At 40.1% G+C, this 23,882-nt stretch overlaps 1 protein-coding gene across 4 annotated transcripts in view; it reads right to left on the minus strand.

Moving 5' to 3' along the window:
- creb5b (cAMP responsive element binding protein 5b) overlaps window positions 1-23,882 on the minus strand; it is a 63,268-nt gene that overhangs the window by 1,359 nt on the left and 38,027 nt on the right. For all 4 annotated transcript variants that reach the window (XM_017477254.3, XM_047155870.2, XM_017477248.3 and 1 more), the window contains exons 8-11: window positions 10,862-11,173; window positions 5,856-6,083; window positions 4,591-4,699; window positions 1-2,483 (exon numbers count right to left, since the gene is read on the minus strand). The exon at window positions 1-2,483 is cut by the window's left edge and continues 1,359 nt beyond it. In XM_017477254.3, the coding sequence (XP_017332743.1) occupies window positions 2,359-2,483; window positions 4,591-4,699; window positions 5,856-6,083; window positions 10,862-11,173 (774 nt within the window). In that variant the 3' untranslated portion in view covers window positions 1-2,358. The remainder of the gene's footprint in view (window positions 2,484-4,590; window positions 4,700-5,855; window positions 6,084-10,861; window positions 11,174-23,882) is intronic.

Consider the following 23,882-nt stretch of genomic DNA (forward strand, 5'->3'; position numbering starts at 1 on the left):
GTGAAGATATACATTTCCTTGGATTCCAGTAGGATGGCCCAATAAGGGACTCCTTTTTTTTTTTTTTTTTTTGGGAGATACAAAAGGCTGCGATGCCTCTGTCTCCATGGGACGACAGGGGCTGCATCTCGCTGGTGTGGGAACAGAAGAATCACTGAGTCTTCAATATGGCTATTTCAAACTCTGCTGTACACGCAGAGGTCAAAGTGCATAGACAGCTACATGGATCCTCCTCTAAATGTGGAGGTGGTTTAGCATGCTCCCGCTCCAGACACAGTGCTGCATGGAAAGGTGAAGGAAATCAATATGTTCCAATTAAGAGGGCTAAAGTGTCCTTGACAAGCTGGGGAATACTTGAAAGTTCAGCTGTTAGAAGAAGGACCTTTTATCCTGTTTGGGGGGGACATTTTGGTGCAGTCTTAACGATTTAGTTGGGCTTGACCATGGATGCCTGAGAAAAGTCAAAGAAGGTCAAGGTGCTCTCATCACAGGCCTCCAAGGTCCAGACGAATACCCAAGTGTCCACCGAAGTGAATCCCCAAGAACTGCTCCATGCAAACAAGCAATTAGTACGAACTTTTACAAAAGAGCATCAAACCTTCAACACAAAAAAAATTGCATGGTATTAATAATAGCTGACATTCTTTTGCATGTGAGTACGTCACAAAATAGTTGAGGCACATTGTGAGAGTTGGAAAGCATAGTTTAGATTGGTACCTGTTTAGAAATAGTTCAATGCTACATTCTCTTAGAGGCAGACAAATGAATTAAAGCGCTAAGTAATAAGTCAAAGTTAAAGGGAGACAGCTAATTGATACAACCTCATCAGGGGTTCAAGGTCTGCTCAGCCACTCATGGCTACAGAGGGCAGCTTCGTGTCTGGGATTATGCAGTCCTGAGGTAAAGAGGTCCTTTGTACAAACAACCAAACAAAGATACAAAGGGTTCACATTGGAATGTCCTTATAGTAAAAAGAAGCTGCTATCAATATGAAGATCTCCAGTGCAGCAGCAGATTTGACCTCCTACAGACCCCTACATATCTGCTATAGGAAATTCTGTAGACCTCTACTGAGTCTTTGCTTGGTCCTTGAGAGGCAGAGTTGCTCGTAAAGCTTTCTTATGCACCCGATCTGGATGTCTCTCAATCCAGACAATCTAATCAACATCTGTTGAGTCTGTTAGACTGTATGCTCATATTACATACTGCATAATCATAGACTTAAGGAGCAACTAAGAGACAGACTCCTCTGGCCATGCGAAAAAAAAAAAGAAGAAAAAAAAAGGGTAGGTTTCAACCTCATATTCATCCAACAGAACAATGGCCATGCAGATTTAAACAAACATTGATTACTGGTGATTACATTATTTTCTTACTTTACAGAAGGCCTTTGTAACTTGGCCCAGAGGTTTCAGTAAGCAGAGATGTCTCAAGGGTGTCACCGTGCTGAGATTCAGCATATGGCTAGAGCAGCCAATGAGATTCGCGCACACACATATACACACACACTGTGGGCCTCATCAGAATTCTGACGAATTTTCAACAAGGCAGACACTCAAACCCAAATAAAACACTACTTGATGTAACTTGATTTTAAAACGACTGGCCACTGCTGAAAGCAGCACAGCCAAGCACCAGCTAAGCAGGTAATTTACTGCACTGCGATGTTGTGATGTGAATTAAATCTGGTAAATTGACAGTAAAATGACAGCCAAGTTGTTGAGCATTCGTCAGGCTGATGTATATTGCTTCTATTTAACATTGTTATTGTCATCAATACATAATGGATTATCAATTAGGTTTTCTTAGTTCATCGCCTTGCAGGAGACTGAAAGTGTGACAGAACAATTAATGATCATAAATCATTTGTAAATACAAACAGATATAAAAAGGAACAGCTTTTTTTTTTTGGCATTATAGATCAGAGCAATAAGAAAGGACAAATCAAGGCTACAATTTGACTGTTGCATATATGGGAAGGCAGTAGTATTTGAGGGACAGTCAGTAAAACACGCAAAAACTCAACAGTCTCAAACGCGCTCTCATACGTGAAAATCACGGTCACTTCGTAACCGTGACTTTGTGTGAACGGGTCATGCTAAAAAGTTCAGCACTGGAGTAATTTTGATAGGACTCCTTTAGAAACTATTTTCAAATTAAAAAACAACAACAACAACAACAACAACAAAAAAAAAAACAGAAAAAAACTAAACAAAAAAAAAACCACCAACGAAACCATGAGATTTACATGTACCAAATACATATGGAAGAAAGAGTTGCCGCAAAGGCCCGGAGGTGTGCCTTTTGTTCATGGAGCTCATGGTGCAGCTGTTCGAGCATCTAAGTCAGAGAGAGTCTCTAGTGGATGGGGTTGATGTCTGTGCAGTGATTGGGGGCTGTGTTGGATGTGGTGATGGTGTTGTGCTGGATGACCTGCTGCTGGGTCACAGGGGTCGGACTTCCTGCTGGACTGCTTTCTGGACCTGAGAACCACAGGAATAGATTAGCTGTGTGTGTGTGTGTGTGTGTGTGTGTGTGCGTGTGTGTGTGTGTGAGTGTTGCTTGAAATTGCATAAATCTAGAAGATAGTATAAACATGGAACTTGATCTGAAATAGGGAGTTAACCAAATACAAGTAGATTATTTGGAATGAACGGACACCGATTCAGGAGATAGGAGGTGTGATCTATTCATTTTTAAGAAAGCTTGGCCACTGGTTGAGAACAGAGGTGTGCATCAGGACTGGGATCATGTAGGACAAAAAGATCATGCAAGCAAGAGGTTTTTGCTTTCACATGACCAGAAGATATGAAGCTTGTGGGAAGCTCGGGGAACAAAAGAAGACCACATTAATTAACATGAGTCTATGTGTAATGCATTCGTTCTTTTTTTTTTCTTCTTCTTACATTTACAGCATTTGGCAGACACTCTTATCCAGAGCAACGTACATTTATCTCATTTATAGATCTGAGCAGTTGAGCGTTAAGGCTCTTGTTCAAGGGCCCAGCAGTGGCAGATTGGCAGTGCTGAGATGTGAACTCACAACCTTCCAATCAGTAGTCCAACATCTTAACCACTGAGCTATTAGGAATGGGAGATAGGGACGTAAAACTATATCACGATATTTTCTGGTATTTAGTGCAATAATGATCTCAGTGACGATATAAATATAGTACCATGCACCACTGTTTTTAGCTACGAGTGATAGCTGTGATCTTGAGAGCCTCAGAAACACAAACATTGATCTAAAAGTAAACCTGATTTTCTGTAACCAAACCAGTTCCTACCAAAGTTTAGTGATGAACTCCTCCTCAGCTTCATGTCCGCCTTTCGCCGTACTAGTTTTCGCTCTGCATGTGAGCTGTGAATGGGTTGCACACCGTCGCACACAGAAATACAAAATCAACTAGGCTTTATTGTTATTATTGTGGGAAGGCTAATTCTTATTGTGGGGAGAATTTCTACCGGTATATTGCAAACGATAAGATATCGCCCTTCCCTATGAGCTGCCACTGCCCTACCAGCCAACACTCACTCAGGTCAGGGGCACGGTAGTTTAAATTGAGCTACAAATATATCTGTATATTGGGAAAGAGAGACAACAAATTGTAAGCAGGTACAAACAAAAATATTAAAACTGTATGAGCTGAAACACTCCAGGTGATGTAGCTGAGGTTTGAGGAACTGTCAGAGCCAGAATTCTCACCCGATGCTGACAATGCCAGCATTTCTACCTCTGAGGTTTTCCAGTGTTTCTGAAGAGGCAGTGGTAGGGATCATATTTAACTATTTTAAAAAATCCTTCCAGTTTAGGCCATGCCCACTTTGGGTTTAAATCTGATTACTGATACAGATACGAATATTTGGAGCACTAAACAGATATAGATACAGGAATTGTCATCGCGTTAAACCCCTAAATTGTAGCATCCAATGTCTGTCCATCCAAATTACTGGTGTGGATAAGTCGACCACTCTGTAAACTGAGCACAATTGATCTGATGTACTGTGCACAGTATCATACAGGGTTCATTTTAGCCTGATGCCTAGAATGTAGTGTTAAAAGTGTAAATAAGCAGAGGAGCATTTAATATATGTGTTTTCAGTATGAGACAGTGCATGTTACATCCATCCATTTTCCATACCATGTGTCCCATACAGGGTCGCAGGGGAGCCTGGAGCCTATCCCAGGGAACTCAGGGCTCAAAGCGGGGGACACCTTGGACGGGTTATCAATCCATCACGGGGCACAATCACATACGCATTCACACACCACGGACAATTTAGAACTGCCAATCAGCCTACAATGCATGTCTTTGGACTTGCGGAGGAAACTGGAGTGCCCAGAGGAAACCTTCAAACTTCACACACACAGGGCGGAGGCGGGATTCAAACCCCCAACCCCGGAGGGGCGAGGCAAATGTGCTAACCACTAAGCCTCTGAAGCACAATATTGTACATATATATCAAAATGTCATATTAGTGATTGCGACAAACGTGTGTGTGTGTGTGTAAGCAGTAAAACGAGAATTGGTGATATGCATGCATTATGTACGGTAGTGCCACCACTTGCCAGATGTGTGTAACACTCACTGAGGTAACCCTGTGACTCCTTCTGCATGGCGGTGATGGGACAGTCTTTGTGTGTCAGTAGGAGCTGCTTGAGCTGATTCACTTCATTCTTCAGCATGCTCACCTCATTCTGCCAACAACAAACAATATCAAAAGCCCCTTCAAACATTTTTTTTTTTTGCCAGGAGAGATAGTTTGGTGGTATGTTAGGAACGGGTTTCTTACAAAATACTGCAATAATCTGTGATTATATACTTATAAATTGATTTATTCAAACGTGTCCTGTATGTGTCTGTCATTGTCCATCATCAGGTTTGTCTACATTCAAAATAACACTGCTTAGATAGGTATCCAAGAAAAATAAGGTGATTCTGTCACATCACTTCAGCTGCTGAGAGAAGAATTCCAGAAATGCTTTATAAGTAATGTCTTACCTGGAGGGGTCATGATGTTGTAACACATAACCACGAAAATCATCTTCAACAAATTTAAGAATCAGTTTCAGCATGTGGTTAACAGACTTCATAGCAGACACTCACTCATCTGTGGTTACGAGTCTCATTACATATGAGCATATGGCTGTGGCTCGTCTTATTAAATAAAGAATTTGAATATCCTGATCGTTTAATGGGGAGGTGGAGGCCAAAACAAGCCCAGCAATGCGCTTATTTGGAGAATGCCAGAGTCATGAAAGAGAACAAACTACTTAAACATGTCTTTTTATTGTCTGTTGGCTAATATGAATCAGAACAGTGGTGTGAGTACCAAGTGAGCAGGGAGGAAAAAGGTCAATCAGCTACACTGATAAGTCAAACAGTGTTAATCTTACTTACAGATTCATTTATTGTAGGTGATTGCAGTGTGAATCAGCGTGATAAAGTACAAGCTGTTTCAAAACAGATGAATATTTTGGATTTGAGCTGAGAGCAAATTTAATAGCTTTAGATGTAGCTAATGTGCTCTAACTTATGTCCAATATTTACTCATGTTCTGGGGTTTTCGGTTTTTACTGCTCCACACACCCCACGCTCAGCAGCAACTGGCCCTCTCAGTTTCATTTAGTTAGCTTTTGCCCTTTCCTCTTTCACACATAGACGTATTTGAGCTCCATCTGCTCCCTGGCTACAGTAGCATCAGCTGTCATTCCATCCACGTTTATGGGCCACTGTACTCAACCTAATATGTTGTGAAATATGAGGACTTGGTGGAATACATTTAGCAGAATCAGCTCTGAAAAGATTTCCCGCAGACGGTTGCGTGTGGGAGAACTGGGACACAGCCCATACCTGCAGCTGCATGTTAGTCTGGGTGAGCTCCTCAGCTTTCTTCTCTAGAGACATCACCCACACTTTCCTCTTCTGCCTGCAGCGTGTAGCGGCGGCCCGGTTCCTCTCTAGAAACTTGCGCCGGCGCTCGTCAGGGTCCTCATCCACCACACGTCTGCGCCGACCCCCACTGGGTGGTCCAGACTGCAGCGTCTGCGTAGGCTGCATTTGCTGCGCAGCCGGCGATAACTGCAAAAAAAAAGAAAAAAGGCAAAATGTAAGACCCTCTGTCAGAAAACAAATACCATAAGGTCAGCCATCCATCATCACTACTGCATGTCCGTCTACCAGACTTCCAGGCAGCCAGCCAATCACCTGTCTAAAACCTCCCCTGCAGTTTGGGAGGTTCCTTTAAAACAACATATGTTCCGTGCATGTACCCGCATGGCCCTAGAATGCGCCGTGGACGTGTGAGAAGCACACTGATTTACAGGCTACCCCGCCCTCATAAAGAGGTGCCACAGTCCAGTTTTCCACCGCCCAGGTCCATTCAGACTAACACTTTTAGATGTCCAGTGAAACAGGTCTGCTAGCAGCTTAGCATGCCCACAAAAAAGCTCATTGACGTGGACTTGGCAGCGGCTGGTACTTGCAGCCGTCAGATCACTGCAGGTTGCATTTGGGTGTTGGAAAATGCAGCAACTTTGATGAATGGTGTGGATACAGGCCGTCTTGTTTGGCTTAATAATACGCTGGAGGCAGAATTTCCGAAACACAAAAAGACAGACTGAGCTGGAAAATTCCATAAAGAGATGGGCAGTGAAGTCACAAACCTGAAATTCTTTCATTTCTCATCCCATTATACTTACTTTTATAACTTTCTCGTAATATATTAGTGATCCCACAAGACAATTTTATGCTGTATCGTCTTTCTTTTTAAGAGAAGAATGTTTTTTTATTTTCTTTCATCTCCTGGCTGTTTTATTAGGACTACACAAATCTGCAGTTTTAGTTAAGCTCTTAACAGTAAATTCCTTATCGTACTGCAAACTAGGGTGATATATGAGAGAGGCAGTTCTGATACAATATGAGCAGTTTGAAACGCCACACACACACTATATATATATATATATATATATATATATATATATATATATATATATATATATATATACACACACATATACATATACATATACACACACATCCACACACACACACACAATTTCTTTGCAAATATGAAATAAAATTGTGATTTAGGCCCTGTCACATGACCTTCATCCTAATTTCACTCTATATGCATATATGTGTTATTTGGAGGATCCCCATATGAATTCAAACTTTGGATCTCATTAAATATTCGTTGTTAATCTGTTATTACTATAAAGACAGGATATAGACAGAGGCCCGTTGTACAGAGGTTAAAAAAAAAAAAGGGAAAAAAAAGGGAATATTTCCAGCTAATTTAGTCATTACTGATTCCCACCCTGTACCTAAGTCACCCTCTATAACACAGTATACACCAATCTGGGATGGGGGAGGGCTAACACTAGCAAACTAGCAAAACTGAATATTAATTTTAATTACAAAATACAAATGTTGGACAGATTGCTAATAACTTGGGATAATGGTTAATACAAATAATAAGTAGCCTGGTGTTAGCTTGTTTGCTGGCAAATATGGCTGGTAGTTTTGATTAATGGTTATCTTAATGCTAGCTAACTTGCTAGCAACCTCAGTTACTGGTTTATGCAATATACTGTAATAGTTAGTCTAATTGTAGCTAACTACAGTAGCTTACTATCAAACTTGGCTACTGGCTGAACATAACAGCACAATATCTTGCATGATATAATACTTAAGATAAAGATAAAGATACGTTGTCAAATTCTGTTATGTTTAGGTAACTCACTAGCTTAGCTTATTAAGAACACGTGCTATTTTTCCCTGGGTTCAGACAAATATTCTGACCTGTTTGGTATGTTAAAAAAGAAAAGACAAATGCGTTGCCATAAAATAAATCGAAATGGCCTTAGCCAATGAGACTACAATACAATTTGGATGGGACAGTCTGTAGTAAGTGTCTTAAAATGCCTCTTTGATCTGTGAGTGTCTTCACAATGTACACAGTGATTGTCTATGCATGTTATATACACCTCGTTTTAATTCAAAAGTATACAAAATGATTGTTTTGACATTACGTGCCCATAAATATGTACAGTTGTGGGCAAACTCTTACATACACCTTGGCTAAACTCAAGTTTTCAAAACTCCACACACTCCATGTTAACATACATTTTTTTGGGCAATCAAATAGGGCATCTAATTTGTTCACATCAAAGGGAATTCTAAATCAGTTGAATAGAGACATATTTTCTTTCAGATGTAATTTCACTATATCAGAATTCCAGTGGGTCAAATGTTTACATACACCAAATTGACAGTCTCTTTAAATTGTCTGGAAGATTCAAGAAATTAATGTACTGACTGTTAGAAGTTTTTCATTGGCAAACTGTCATAATTAGTAGCTAATTGGGAGTGCACCTGTGACTGTATATCGAGCCAGTGCCTTTTTGCCCTCGATAACATGGGAAAATCTCAGCAACTCATCCAAGACCTCAGAACAAAATTGTGGACCTCCACAAGTCTGGATCCTCCTCAGGTGCAAATTCCAAACAACTGAAGGATACAAATATGAAATAAAATTGGGCATTCATGAGCATGCAAATATGAAATAAAATTGGGACCACACAGACAGTGCATCTTGTTTGCAGCAGGTCATAACAGCAAAAGGGTGCTCTACTAAGTACTAAAGATGCTTCCTATGAAGGGGTTGAATAATTTTGAGACTGGAGAAGTCATTATAAGTTGTATTTACAGTTGAATTTGGGGAAACCACTTGAAGCATTTGTTGTGTTGAATCATTTAAATTGCTTTTGTTTGATTTGCTCATTACAAACAGCTGAATGTCTGACAATTTTGACAATAAACCTGATTTGCAATGGGGGTTGAATAATTTTGATTGCAACTGTAGATGGCATCTTGAGGAAGGAGGATTATCTAGAAATACTGAAGCAACTCCTCAGCCAGAAAGTTAAGACTTGGTCGCAACTAGTTAAGGAATTAAAAGGCAATGCCACCAAATACTAACAAAATGTATGTAGTTTGACTTGCTGAAAATCTGATGTAGTAAATAAAAAATGAAAGTACCTGGGTTAGTGAAACACCAAACCCAGTATGACTACATAAACTTGCACACCTGCACCTTACATAGCTGCATCAAACATTTTTATTATGGACATTGTTTTTTTTGCTGCCAATATTGCTGCTATACTTATCGCTGCTACACTACAAAATAGTTTACAGTTTACAGCCTATGTGCTGTGTATTTATTGCCCTGCGCGTGTCTCACACCGTTGAGTTGCACCGTGGTCCTGCAGAAACGACATTTTGTTCCAATGTACACAAGCTATATATATATATATATATATATATATATATATATATATATATATATATATATATATATATATATATATATATATATATATGACAATAAAAACCCACTTGACCTGTCTTGAAAAGCTAAAATAAATGAAGGCACCAATGATAAAACGATCAGAGTCACATTGTGCTTGAATTCCAGAATTTGAATTTAAAAGTTCAGAACCTTCATATTTCATAATAGTTGAGAACAGAGAAAATCTTGATGATATTTTCACTAGACCCATTCATAGACTTTATGAAGACACCAAAAGTTAACAGCCATTATTGTTTACATTATGTTACTTGAAGCATGAAAAAATGCTTGCCTGGACTCTGATCTTCCTTTTGTGCGTATTCACAATAATACAGTGATGAACTTTTACTAATTTATTCAACTGAGCATCATCAACATCACTTAAATACTGAAAACTCACAGAATATACAATATACATCAATATCAACTTGAATATTATCCACAAATCTGTCATTTACAGGGAGTTCATAAAAAAAAAAAAAGCTTGATTTAGTGGTCCACAAAACATTTTTAGACACTGAATGTCGTTGTATTTCACATGTGACACTGGAAGACGCTCCGTGTTCTTTGGTTTATCAGTCTGTTGAGTTTACTCATCCATGTTGTTTGATCTAGTACTGAAGTTTGCTGAGAGCAATTACTAATGAGATATGTTGAAGAAATTTGACAGTAAATTAACAATGAAATTCACTCAGCTGGGCGTCCGCCATTACTCAAAGCCTATTGGCTGATTTCGGTCATGTGACTGGACTGTGATCATTTTCTCACAGTAGGCTATGTACTCTGATCATTTTTCCATAGCATGGCTTTATTTTAAATGGAAAATTCGGTCACCCTGATCTTTCTATCAACCAAGTACATTTATGAGATCGTTCTTCAATGCTCAATCAACAGCCGTGGATGCACAACTCCAAAAATACAATTTTGTGACTCTGATCGTTTTTTCACTATGGTCTTCAAATGTATATATGTGGAAATAAATTAGATACCCTAACTGACTTAACACAGAACGTGTAAGATAACATGAAATTTTCATAAAATTTAAATGTCTTTGCCTAGTTGTACGTATGTAAACTTTTGGCCTCAACTGTACATTATACGTCTGCCAAGAATACGGACGCAGTGCTGCTTTGACAAGTCATTTTTTCAGTTTGGTTTTGGCAAGAGATGATAGAAAAAAGTGCTTCATAGTGTGTCTCCACACAAAAGAAAAAGCATGAAACATCTCTTCCCACAGTATATAATGGAATCTGCACCAACAGCATAGTAGAGGAAATATTTTGCCTGAGATTATTTCTACAGGTCCTTTTATAGTAAAGACAGTATAATCTTTCCAGACACATAGTCTGTAAAAATGACTGACATGACAGATTTGGACAGAACTAAAATTCCTGAGATAAACCGGTAATAATTACATTACCCCACCTCCATACATTACACTAATCGAGCCATCTTTATAACACACTACCTAAGGCTACTGACATTGACAGAGATTGTATTGAAGTACCTGGGGTGCAGCGGAGTGCATTGGGGCGTGAGGAGACGTCTGATGACTGTGTGCAGGGTGTAGGTGGCCTGGATGTGAGTTATGGTGCCCATGGCTCTGCGGGTGGTGGTGACCTGTCTGGTTGTGGCTATGGTGGTGGGCGTGGTGTGGGTAACCATGGGGTGGGGCCTGCATGTGCTGGTGAGGGTGAGAATGCAAATGGTGATGGCTCTGCTCTTGCCGCGATGACATCATATCCATCATGTGACCCATCGTATTCATGTTGCCATTGGAGATAGGCCCCGGATGGTGAGCCAGAGCAGCTTTCAGTCTCTGTACAGAAGAAAACGAGAGAAAAAGAGGCATTTAAGTGATCTTGCATACAAATAAATTCATTTGGTAATCTGTAGCGCTCCCTGCTGTTTACACGGAAACAATCCGAAGAAAGCTTTGCTCTAATGAAAAGCACCTTTGGTCAGAACACTAAAAGGCTGCACCTGAGGTGTGCAACCAGGATCCATAACAGGCAAGTAAACAGAACTTGTCTTTCCTTTTAGATGCACATAAAATTCACAAGCAAATATGGTTGTAATTCTTCATTTGAGTCCCTTGTTAATATTTACACTCTGAGCCACACTCATACACACACTCTAGACTGCAATTTACACTGCTTCTTAGATGCGCATAAACACACTCATCCACTGTCTAGTCGTCACTCTCAACTGTCATGTCCTCCTATGCGCTGTACCAATGACAGGCCCATATGGCCTATACACTATACAATTTCCTCTTCTGTCTCCTTCTCTGCTGCAGCAGTGTGGTAGACTTAAATGCTTTGCATAGACCTACTTGGAAAACTTTTAGGCCTTGAAACACTCAGTCAAAGTGCCTGTGTTTAGTGTGTGTTTACCTGCCTGCGCTCTCTCTCCCTGAGCTGTTTTTCTGGGCAGCTCTTTAACCACCCAGACTATTAACAAAGCCACAAACCGAGTCCTAAGCTGCCAAAATGTGGCCACTAGTGTGATCTGCCTGACAGCAAACGAAGTCAAGCTTTAAAAAAAAAAAAAAAAAAAAAAAGGAAAAAAAAAGTGCATCTACGTCTGGACGCATTCGTTGAGCCTTTTAGACTTGCACTGGAAAGTAAGCGTATTTTTAGAGTGTGTTGAGTCTACAGCATGTACAGTATTTCCATTTGAATCGCACAGATGGAGTCATTTTAAAAGGAAACAGACTTAAAGACCAATGAAAAACAAAAGCAACCGAGAAATAGGAATCTAAGAGAAATAGGAACATGAGAAATATCCAGCTTTTATATTCGTGAAACGACTGTAGAGTACGCTAATAATAAAGTATAATCATAGTAGTATAGAAACTTGCTGTCACTCCAGATGCTGTCAGTCAGAGCCAGAGGCTGGAGCATTCACTCCTCTTGCCAAGAAGTATGTCCAGCTGGCCAGCATCAGCGCACGGTATCATTCATCCAACCTCTCCTACTCCCTCCCCCTCTGTTTTTCTCAACCCCCTAACCCCCACTACCACCCCCCACTACCCCCCCACTCCCACTTCCTCCCACTGTCACTCCCCTCATCACTACAGCGTGGACAAACTTTCTCAGATGACACCCAACGCTAATCATTTTACCCATAACGCACCACAGCACAGTTCTTCCAGGCCTTCCGAGTTAAAAAGCATCACTCCACTTTTGAAAAATGAATCAACAGCAATGACTCCAAGTTTATACTCACTTTAGGATTTTTAAACAAATCATGGTTGCTATTTACCAAAATAAACCCAGATCGATTTGATAATTTTCACTGAATTTGACTGCTCCTGTACCAGCCAAATAGAGCCACCCAGTCCCTCTGAGCTATTTCCATTCCCATGCACCTTGTTGTGGCCAGCCACATCACTGGTTCCACATGTACCTCTGCCAGTTGCACACCCACCTACCCACCCATGTTTTATAGCAGTTCCTGGACAAACGTAATGATGAATTCACCAACACTGTAAACAAACTTAGTGTTCACTATTACCACTACCAACACAAGCCACATACTACCCCAACAACAAAAACTTCAAGGAACCTACAACCGTCTTTACCAGAACACTTTTACAACTCGCATCTGTCAAACATTGCACACCTTACACTGCCCACAAACTAAACACTGCAACTCACACAGTCCACCAACTACTCCTGCATTCCTTAACTCATTCTTACCATCACTCACAAACTACCACAAGCAACTGAGGATGGCAGGATACTTTCTATCCACTGACTGATAAACTAAAGTAAAGAAACCATAAGGAAATCTAGCATAACTCAGTTATGCTAGTAATCTCAGCAAACATTACAGAAAAGCGTATGTCTTTACCACGGTTCAACATTTGTTTTATTTCTATTGTTCTGACACACATTCAGCCTCATTGTGTATGCTGGTTTATTTGGTCACCAAAGAGACAACTACGAGATTTTGTCTGAACAGTGACTGAATTAGCTTCTCTTTGTTTGCCATGTGCTTGGTTTCATAGATTTGTTTACATCTGAGTCAAATATCCTGGAGATGTTTGTTCTCGGCGAGTCTAAGATTTTGAACTATGGTAAACAGAACTTATGGAACTCAAAGGATATATTTCATTGGAACATTTTAAATACTGTATATTAAATATAATTAGATTATAATTATATATATATATATATATATATATATATATATATATATATATATATATATATATAAAATTTTAATTATAATAAATAATATAGTATATTCATAATAATCGTATATTAAATACGAGGAAAATCATTTCTTAAAAATATAGATTTTAGCAAATGTATAAAACCCCACTGAAAGCACAATAAATATATTTAGATATTTAGATATTTTAGATGCATACAGACTTTCCACAATAACTTAAACAAGCCAGGTGACAAAGATATTATTGAATCCAGCCAACCACACTGTATCCACTAAGTTCAGCAGTTCAATATCACCAGCCATGCCAAATGTTTCAGCACCTTATTTAAAACATGTTTAGATGCAACGCAATTTATCCAGCCCTGATGGCTAGAAGAAGAATGTGTCAGAATCACCAACACTAAGGAACCATCATTCATCCATTCACCCGCCAGACATATTGGGGTCAAAGGGCACAAAAACACATCTGACTGAGTGGACCACCCATCAATCGGTGGTAGGCTAATAGAAATTGGAGCATTGCAGCTGTGCACCTATCTTGATCTCCCTCAGCCACCCTTTAGGGGTCCTGCAGTTCCCACACGGTGGAATGCCACTGTCTGGGGCCCGGCAAGGTTGACAAGCATCAGGCTAGCATCAGCAAAAGTGTCACTTAGTCTCATCTTGGCTGTAAGCCAGTGGAAGAAGAAAGAGGAGGAAGGATGAGATGAAGGAAGCGAAGGGGAGTAGTGGAGTTTATCTTTTTCTCCACAGAAGAGCTATCTAGCCATCACTTCTGGAGCAAAGAGAAAGTGGGTGCTATCAGTATGCTAATGCAATCACCATTCACTCTAGCACCATGCAGACCCCCCCACCCAGAGCATTCTCTTGAGTAGAGATATATGTATGCCACAATAGAAGGAGCCAGGCAGTGTGCAAGAGCACACTCTGAACAGATGCGTACATACCATAATAAAGTCAGTAATGTCACATGAAATGCATACACTCCATTGAAACTCACTTTTGAATTGCATGCACATTTATCTTAAATCTCACGCAAAGTAACAAAAATAAATAAATAACAATTCCTACGCTCAAGTGTAAGAGTTCTCAGTCAAACACCTAAAACCTGTTGCCCTGGCTGTTGCACTGATTGGACCCTCTCATTCCCACACACTTCCAGCTGAACTGACAAAACAGTGAACAAACATCAATCTACTGTACCCTACACACTGCAAGAACTCTGCCACATTTCTTTAAGAAATCTGAAACATCCATTATTCCCATAAAAATCTGTTTAAAAAAGTTGCAAAAGGGAAACGTTCTCACCAATGAACAACCTCAGACCCAAATAAGACGCAGAAGAAGTTTCTTTTCCAAGTTTCTCTGGTAATACTGAACTTCCCTGGACAACGTCTAATATATCCGGTGCACATTACGTCCATACAAACCCTCTATGACGTTAGCTAAGAGCCTAGCTCAGCATGGCTGGAGTGTGTGCAGAAGCCTCATCAGGCGTGATGATAAGGTGTAAACAGACATTAGAACAGTACAGGCTGACTGTGCTGCTCACACAGACCTGAAGCAGCAGCTGCATGAGCCTCTAATGACAGTCCAGCCTTTCCCTGTCATGGCAGAGCCATAGCTAAACACTCATTATCCTGCTACAGGTGGAGGCCTGTGGGGACATGGGTGAATTGCCTGCTCTTTATTCTTCTTATCCCTGTCTCCCTCGCCTTAAGTTGTGATGTCGTTTACATCTTATAGACTTACAGGGATTTAGACATTGCACACTTACTGTACTTAAATATGTTTTGGGAATATAAATGTCTTTTTCAATTTCAACTTTTACTTTACTACTACTACTACACTTGCAGACCTGGTTTGCATGTGACTATTTTTAATTTCTCCAGACACATTCACATGAATTCTTTCATGCTGCTCATTCTCACTTTAAAAGAAAAACAATTGTGATGAAATTGTACCCATCATTTCTCAGTTATCCAATCACCAAAAAGGTTCTCAGGATTTAGATACGCTGTATGATTCATTTTGCAATGTCAGTCACAAAGACCTGACTCATGGCCATCGTGGGAGTGTAGAAGCATGGAGCCATCACGTAATATCACCATAACATCAATGTGTATTCAGATTTGCAAACAATACATCACTTCTTTGTAATGTCATCAAAGGAAACTCCAAGTTGATGAAATAAGTGTTTCTGAAATAACTATAAAACGATATATTTCCACCCATCCATTTTCTGTGCTGCTTATCCTATCCGGGGGGGAAGGGGGGGGGGGGGGGGGGATAATCGCACAATCGCTCACTCATTCACACAGTACAGACAATTTAGAGATGCCAATCAGCCTACAATGCCTGTCTTTGGACTGGGGGAAGAAACCGGAGTATCCGGAGAAAACCCTTGAAGCAGAACATGTAAACTTGATGCACACAGGGCATCAGGGCAGAGGTGGGAATCGAACCGTTAACCTTTAGGTAGCTTAGTTTGCTAAAGCCAAACTAGTTAGTCTGTCAAGTTTGTGTCAACTAGTTGTACAATATTTGCAGAGGCCATATGTGGTGATAATTACCATTATAAATTCTAGTGGAGTGAATGAAGTGTGCTAAAGAAATGTAACAGTTTGGTATGTTGTGATCAGCAGGAATCATGACAACAAATCTGCGCAAATACACACTTTGCTTCACTTGGTACAAATATTTTACTAAATCAAGAGATGCTAGTAGGCTCGTGCTCTCCCCACTAATGGTAGCATGGTAATGGCCAGACTGTATAAGCATCATACCACTTCAGCCTCTTATGTATCATGAAGAGTTAAAGAAACCAGTGTTCATCCTTAGACTTTCTATTATACTAATTCCCAGTCCTAATAATCTTTTCTCTCCCTCTCTCCTTCTGCCGAGCCACACACGATTTTATGGAAATACTAGAGATCCAGATCCTTTCTGCCTCTGGATGGAGCGCAAATCTTCTCCAATTCCAGACTGCTGGGACTACGGCTGCTCCTAAGGCCATACAGACTTCATATAAGTCAATAATGAACTTTTTCACACTATCTGTTATTACCCAGATGAGGATGGGTTCCCTTCTGAGTCGGGTTCCTCTCAAGGTTTCTTCCTCTTAAAACACCTTAGGGAGTTTTTCCTTGCCACCGTCGCCACTCAGAGGCTTGCTCAGTTGGGATAAATTCGCACCTTTAATATCTGTATACCATGTTGATATTTCTGTAAAGCTGCTTTGAGACAATGTCTATTGTAAAAAGCGCTATACAAATAAAATTGAATTGAATTGAATTGAATCCTAATGCAGACCATAATATAATACTGCAACACCAAAATGGGTTTAGAAGAGCAGGCAATGAAAAGCATAAGCTGTGATTTATTTTCTAAATAATATATAATTATATAATGTCACTGGTATAACAAATGGATTAGGTTGCTTATCGGACGTCTTATAATCTTGACTTTCTTACAAAGTCTTCATAGGGCATGCATTTTTCACTAGTGTTTAAATTCCACTATATCATCCTTCACCTCTGACACCTCATTTTTGTCCTAGGTTGTCTCTCTTGCAGGGACATAATGGCACTTTAATGGTATTTATTGTCACTTCTACTGTGGCACTAGATAGTGAGGGATGTTGCACTGTAGGGTGCATCCTTCTAACAGATTCAGGTTCCATGCTATGGAGGGATGACTTCATATCAATAAACGAGTGTAAAAAGTGAGAGAGTACCCCGCCCACTGCTTCAGGAATAAATCAGACTGAATGAGGTCAGAGGGAAAAGGGAGCCCCTAGGTAGAAGTAGAGCAGTGAAGACTCTCACTCTCTCGTGCTCTCTCTGTCTCTTTCTCTCTGTGTGTGGTTGGTGAATATCTAGCCAGGCTCACTGCTGTTGCTGCTATCAGTGAGCACCTGTTACTTTCTATGCATCCCGCCGTCATCTTTTCTCTTTCAACAAATTAATTCCACACACTATGTTAAAAATCAAGCCCCATGTCTCTGAAAACAGCATCTGATCATCAATATAAGTTCACTATTTGATACAATAACGAATATATGCTTTTGTTATGTTTAAACTGATTTCCTTTTGCTGTTAGAAGAAGGTTAAGAAGCTCTGAAAAAGTCTTCTGTCTTAGTGCTTGAAGCACAGCCATATAACCATTCCAGACCTTAGGAGAGCAGACCAGGCTTTATGTACACATTACTGCTTATTGCATAAATCTGAGCCCCAAATTTCCTGGCACCATTTCCTGTTCTCTTTGGGCTCTTGGGTATTAGACACCCATCTGGTTCCTCATCACCCCCAAACCTTCATGCCAGACACAGTCTCTTTCCAACCATCTCAGTCCCAGCTGTGGTGAACCCAAGTGCGCATGTCCAAACTCTCCACCACACCCCCATTAGCTCATTTTATGAGTCCCCCCCACCCCTCTTCCCAAACACCACCCCACTTAGCCAAGCTCTGCCAGCAGCTGTGAGCTGGAGCCTACTTAACTGATTTCTTATGGGAAGGCTTTTATGAAGGGAGAGGCACAAAATCTGGTATTACTATAGCCTTACTGACATGACTATGTGTGCCATGTGCAATTATTGGAACCAGTTTGATTTGTTTTGTTTCAGTGCATCAGCCCTAGTGAAAATGGCCAGAAGTTTGATTAACTAAATGGTTCAGGGTGAGCATGCTGACCTAGGATCATTTCCTTCATGACACCATAATTGTTTTCATTTGGCCCTGATAGACAAAGCTTAGTCCTACATGATCACTTACATGATTACTCTGAAACATAAAACAAAGCCCAGCTCATTAACAAAATACCAGAAACTACTAGACACAGTGATGGACAGTCATGATATTAGATTTTAGCCTCCCATCAAATATCAACTGTAGACAATGAAACTGTTTAATTGAGCAATGCATTATATCATAACATGTCATTGATGTCATAATAAGATATTGGGCAAACTATTACACAGACGCTTAAAAGCAGATAGACAGCTGTATATATGTTTTCTCATTTTGAGTGCTTGAAGTCTGTAATGCGCTACTGGATTCATGTTGTGCTTCCTCCTAATACCATACCTTCATTCAAACCAAAAAAGATTCACAACACTAAACGGTTCTGTTATCTATCTTTTTGTATAATATGTACTTTGATTGGACAGTGTGCGCAGTGTGTCTGAGTATTTTTAGTTTCTCCTCCAAAGACATATTGAGTGTAGGGGAAATGGAATGATAGAGTAAATAATCCACCTTGCTCCTGTTCATTAAACCCACAACTGATTTTACATTCACTTTCACTGCTGATGATATGTTACTGATGCTTCAGCATCATTGGATGAAAAATAACAGCCCAAATGGAGATCGAATCTAGGTGACCGTTCACCCTGTGTAATAACCTGACTTACTGTCACTAGCTTTGTTTCCATCCGCGTATGTTCAGGCAAACTGTGGGATATCACATTAAAAAACGCTGGATGGAAACACCAGATGTGAATAAAATCGCCAAAATGTGCATCAAAAACATATGCGCTCAATTGAGGCGAATAATTTTTTTCATGCGATAAGAAAACATCAGCGTGAACTACAATGGAAACACGTTTACCAAATAAATTCCTAGATGCGCATCAAAAGGTCATGTGACTTTGCCTCAACAAATCATGTGATTGGATAATTGGCTCAGAAAAGTTAAAAAACAAAATAAAATTTTAAAAAATGGCGGCAAGCAAGATGTGCCAGCGTCGCCAGAAATGACAGCTTTGTTCTCTTAATCTCATGGGATGGAAATGGTGCTTTATTCGTGAATGTTTAATGTGATATTCCAATTTTTCGCAATTTGGATGGAAACATAGCTACTGATAGGTGGCATGAATCTACACTCTGTTCTGGAAAGAAATCAGCCCCAGCCTTGCTTGTTACATAACATTATGTGTATATTTCTTAGCACCAGGTCCAGAATTATCCACCTTAAGACATTTGTTAACAGCAAATAATCTGATATGGATGCCAGATGCCAACAACGAAACCTTATACTGACGTCTTTGTATCTTTGAGAGACACTGGGGCTTAGGCCTGCTAGCCAATTTATACCAGCTGCCCCTGCAGACACTGATTAATGTCAAAAGGCAAACTGGAAAACAGACTGAAAGTCCACTTTACTGATCCAACTCTACTCAATACCATATTGAGTAGACCATGTTTGCTTTCACTTGTAAGACTGTGCATGCTTTTAATAAAAGTGCTCTTATTCACTATTAGCAGAATGGATAATGTTCTCAGTGGAAGCTGTACAAAATCATTTTTTCTCTCAAACTGCTTGTGCCTCGGGGTGGCAGGCTGGGTAATGCTGGCGAGGCCTAATCAGGCTCAGTTAACAAAAGCATAAACACACAGACCTCCTGGACAAACTGTGGCTAAGCAGCTGTAATCAGGGCTGCTCTTACTATGGACACAAACATCCATCACTTTACACTGTAGATAGTGCAGTGCATGACATTAGAGAAGTTCAAGGCTTCACAGTTCATCCATATCACTTACAAGTTAGGGCTTAAAAGGAACTCTCAGTTGGCTATCACGTGGATCACATTACTGTAAAAATAAAGCTGACTGTACCTTAAGCTGCCAGATTTGCTATGACAGGTCAGTGAAAAATGCCTGACATCAAAGACTAAGCAAAAGTGTAATGGTGTAGATCGCCTGTGACTGCGGAGGTCACATTTGGTACTGATCTGAACGGTGAGTGAGTTAGGCTTCACTCTGTGCGAGCAATCTGGCCCTGAAATCAAGTCATAAATGATTTGATAATTAGGTGAAATAAGGAGAAACACAGAGCACGGTGTTCCCCAGAAGGGCAACCACCTGACCTGTATTTTGTTTTCATGGATCAATCGCAAGAGTGCCACCCGTGAAATAAGAACCTACTGTAAACAGTGAGAACAACAAAAAAACAATATATAAAGCACATATAGGGGCTACGTGTGAGTCTGCATCACTGAGTGTGCTTAACCAAGATTCTATGGTGGCTGAATGCATTGACAGGCTGTGAAGCGTGGATGCCCATGCAGCTAAAACAGTGTTATTGCAGCTAAAACAACAAGCTGCTACACTAAGACAAACACGCAGTGGTCTCCCAATCCTCTGTCCACTCAATAAATAAACTTACAACCAGCTGCAAAACCAGGAACCAAAGGTAGGAGCCCTCTCTTGTCTTGTCATTAAAAAAAAATCTATGAATGCTCTAAGTGCTGTGACTCCTGTGTGGGATTCTTACAGATTTTATTTTGAAACAGCATACTACACCACAGATAACTCTGCATTACTATGGGTACAGTCAGGTCCATAAGTATTTGGACAGTGACACAATTTTCATAATTTTGCCTCTGTACACCACCACAATGGATTTGAAATGAAGCGATCAAGACATGATTGAAGTCCAGACCTTCAGCTTTAATTCAAAATACAAAAAAAAATATTGCATGAACTGTTTAGGAATTATAGACTTTTTTTTTGGCATAGTAATTTCCATTTTCACAGGCTCAAACATTGGACAATCTAATTGTACAAATAAAGTAATGCCCCAAGTAATTGGACAAACTGGATAACATAATCATAAATATTAGGATAAATTTTAATACTTGGATGCAAATCCCTAAACATATATATGGTATGTGTGTGTGTAAGGGTAGGCATATTGAAACCCATAGAAAACCTGTGGGGTGAACTGAAGAGGAGAGTCCACCAGCATGGAGTGATTCTTTATGGAGGAATGGTCTCAGATCCCTTGCCATGTATTCTCCAACTTCATCAGGCATTATAGGAGAAGACTCAGAGCTGTTATCTTGGCAAAGGGAAGTATTGACTAAAAGGGTGCCAATAATTGTTGCACACCTATATATTTTTTTAAAAACCTGCATTTTGTTTGCAATTGTTTGATATCCATGAGAGCAGAGTATTTTTGTTCATTTTTTTTAACAAAAAAATCAAAAGGTTAAAAAATAAAGACAATTTTTCACAGCCTTCTGAATGAATGTGTATATATGTATTACTATATATTATATATTACCTACTATATATATATATATATATATATATATATATATATATATATATATATATATATATATATATATATATATATATATATATAGTATTTTTGTACAGTTAAATGTATGTGTCCAGTCGATCATATCTGCACATTTCAGCTGCGCCTGAGCTAATCGTCACTTTTTAATGACATCATTCTCTGACAATGCCACCATTCATACAGATGTTGCTCCCAAAACCTAGATTCCAGCCCTCACTCGGCACATACTGCCTCACACACAGCCTGGCCTCCAGCCACAGGTGCTGCTGAGGCGCTGAACACAGCAAGAGAGCTCCACATTCACCTATGCAGTAATAAGGCACTGGCACTGATACAGGAACAGGAAATATATAGATGAGTGATGTTACATCAAACCCTGACAAGGATAATTCCACTGGAACTACAACGGACAACAGAATTCACTGGTATTATGTGTTAATCAACTACAAACACCTATAAATATTTCCAGTAGTACACAGTCCTGAACAGGTTTCACTCCAGCTCTAGTGTGTTTAAGTAATCCCAAAGTTGCAGTTCTCGTATAAATCCTTTACATCATCTTGACTGCAGTATCCCTCAGTGAAAGTTTCTTTAAGATAGGTTCGTTTTTCTCCCCCACTCCAAGTTTTCAAAAAAAGGAGTACATTTACAGCCAGCCAAGAATGATGTCACCCAGCGCAGCGTGTGCCAGCTCTTGGGCCCAGTAGAGGAATGGTGCATGAACACATAGCATTGTTGACCACATAAAAAAAAGCCCACCTCCTAGCCTGATACTTAGTGACAAATTTATTGTCCATAGTAACAATGTAAACAATAGATAATTACCCCTCGATAACAAATCACACTTTTGCTGTGTGGCGTCACTCACATTACTAACAAGGCTAGCATTCCAACAAGGCCTTTGCTTTGGGAGGAACTTCATGGAAGACTAGGCGTAAGAGTCTGTGCTTTTAAATCCACAAATCGAGAGCACTCAACTGCTGCATTGCTTGGAAACCGAACACAGAGGATTAACGTATAATAAGTGCTGCTATAAAAATCAAAGTGGAGTTATACTATAGGCTTCACACAAATGCCATGTTTTAAACTGACTTTTAAAAGCCAAATCTCATAAATCCCTGAGATCTTATCTATCCCTGTATACACGTACAGTGACGATCTTAATTAGCGACAAACTGCCGCGATCACAGCAGAGCAGAAAAGGTTTTGAGGGGAGAAGAGCTGGAACTTCAGCTGATGTTGTACAGTTGGCACACACGCAACCTTTATCCTCCCACTGATAAGAGTGTGTTTGGGCTTCCCTCTTCCCCAGAGACATAAGTGCTTTCATTTTTCCAAACAACTCAAACGAAGAAGGTTTCATGGGGAAAAGACAGGCTTGCATACAACATACACATACACACACACACATACACACACACACACACACACACACAAACACACACTTACTCTCTGTGATTGATGTTGGCGAAAACTTTGTGCAAATATGTATGTGTGTGCACGTCTTTCTGTGAGGTGTTGTTGACCCATGTGTGGCTCTGAATACACACACTAATACAAACCTAAGCCACAGAGGAGTGTTATGTGTGTGATGTCATGCTTGGAGCAGAATGGGGTGCTCTGTACAGCATTTCCTCTCTGCACACAGATTCCTCAAATACAAAACATTCATGCAGGCTCATACAGACACACACACTCACATACACACACACACACATACACACACATAGAGCATTATCACACTCTTGACTACATACTGTATGCCAGCTGCTATACCAGTGGCAGAGCACTTATGCTGTAGTGCCTATATGCTAATATATGTGGAAAAAAAGAGGAAAAACTGTGTGTGAAACAATGTACATTTACATGAAACAATGGTGCAGCGCTGCACTCACGCCTGTGTGTCTGTATGAATGTGTGTGTATGTGTGAGAGGCTGTAATAGTGAACTCATGGGGAGGATGGAAGCAGCTTATGCAGTATTCAGGCCCGAGATCCTTAAACCACCGAAAAAATCAATTTAGCCTCATCAAGCACAGCTCGCTGTACAAACCTAACAGTGACGCGCACACACACACACACACACACACACACATACACACACACACAGAGTCTAACCTACTTACTCCTAGCTTTTACTCACCTTTCATTTCCAGCTCTTCCCAAGTTCTTTATCTGTCCTTCCATGTTACACATTCCTCTCTAACATCTTATTCGTCCCCTCCTTCTTTCCCTCTTTCCTTCTTATTCTCTCTCTTTCTC

The sequence above is a fragment of the Ictalurus punctatus genome, chromosome 1 (genome assembly GCF_001660625.3).
Source record: "Ictalurus punctatus breed USDA103 chromosome 1, Coco_2.0, whole genome shotgun sequence".
Lineage (NCBI taxonomy): Eukaryota > Metazoa > Chordata > Actinopteri > Siluriformes > Ictaluridae > Ictalurus > Ictalurus punctatus.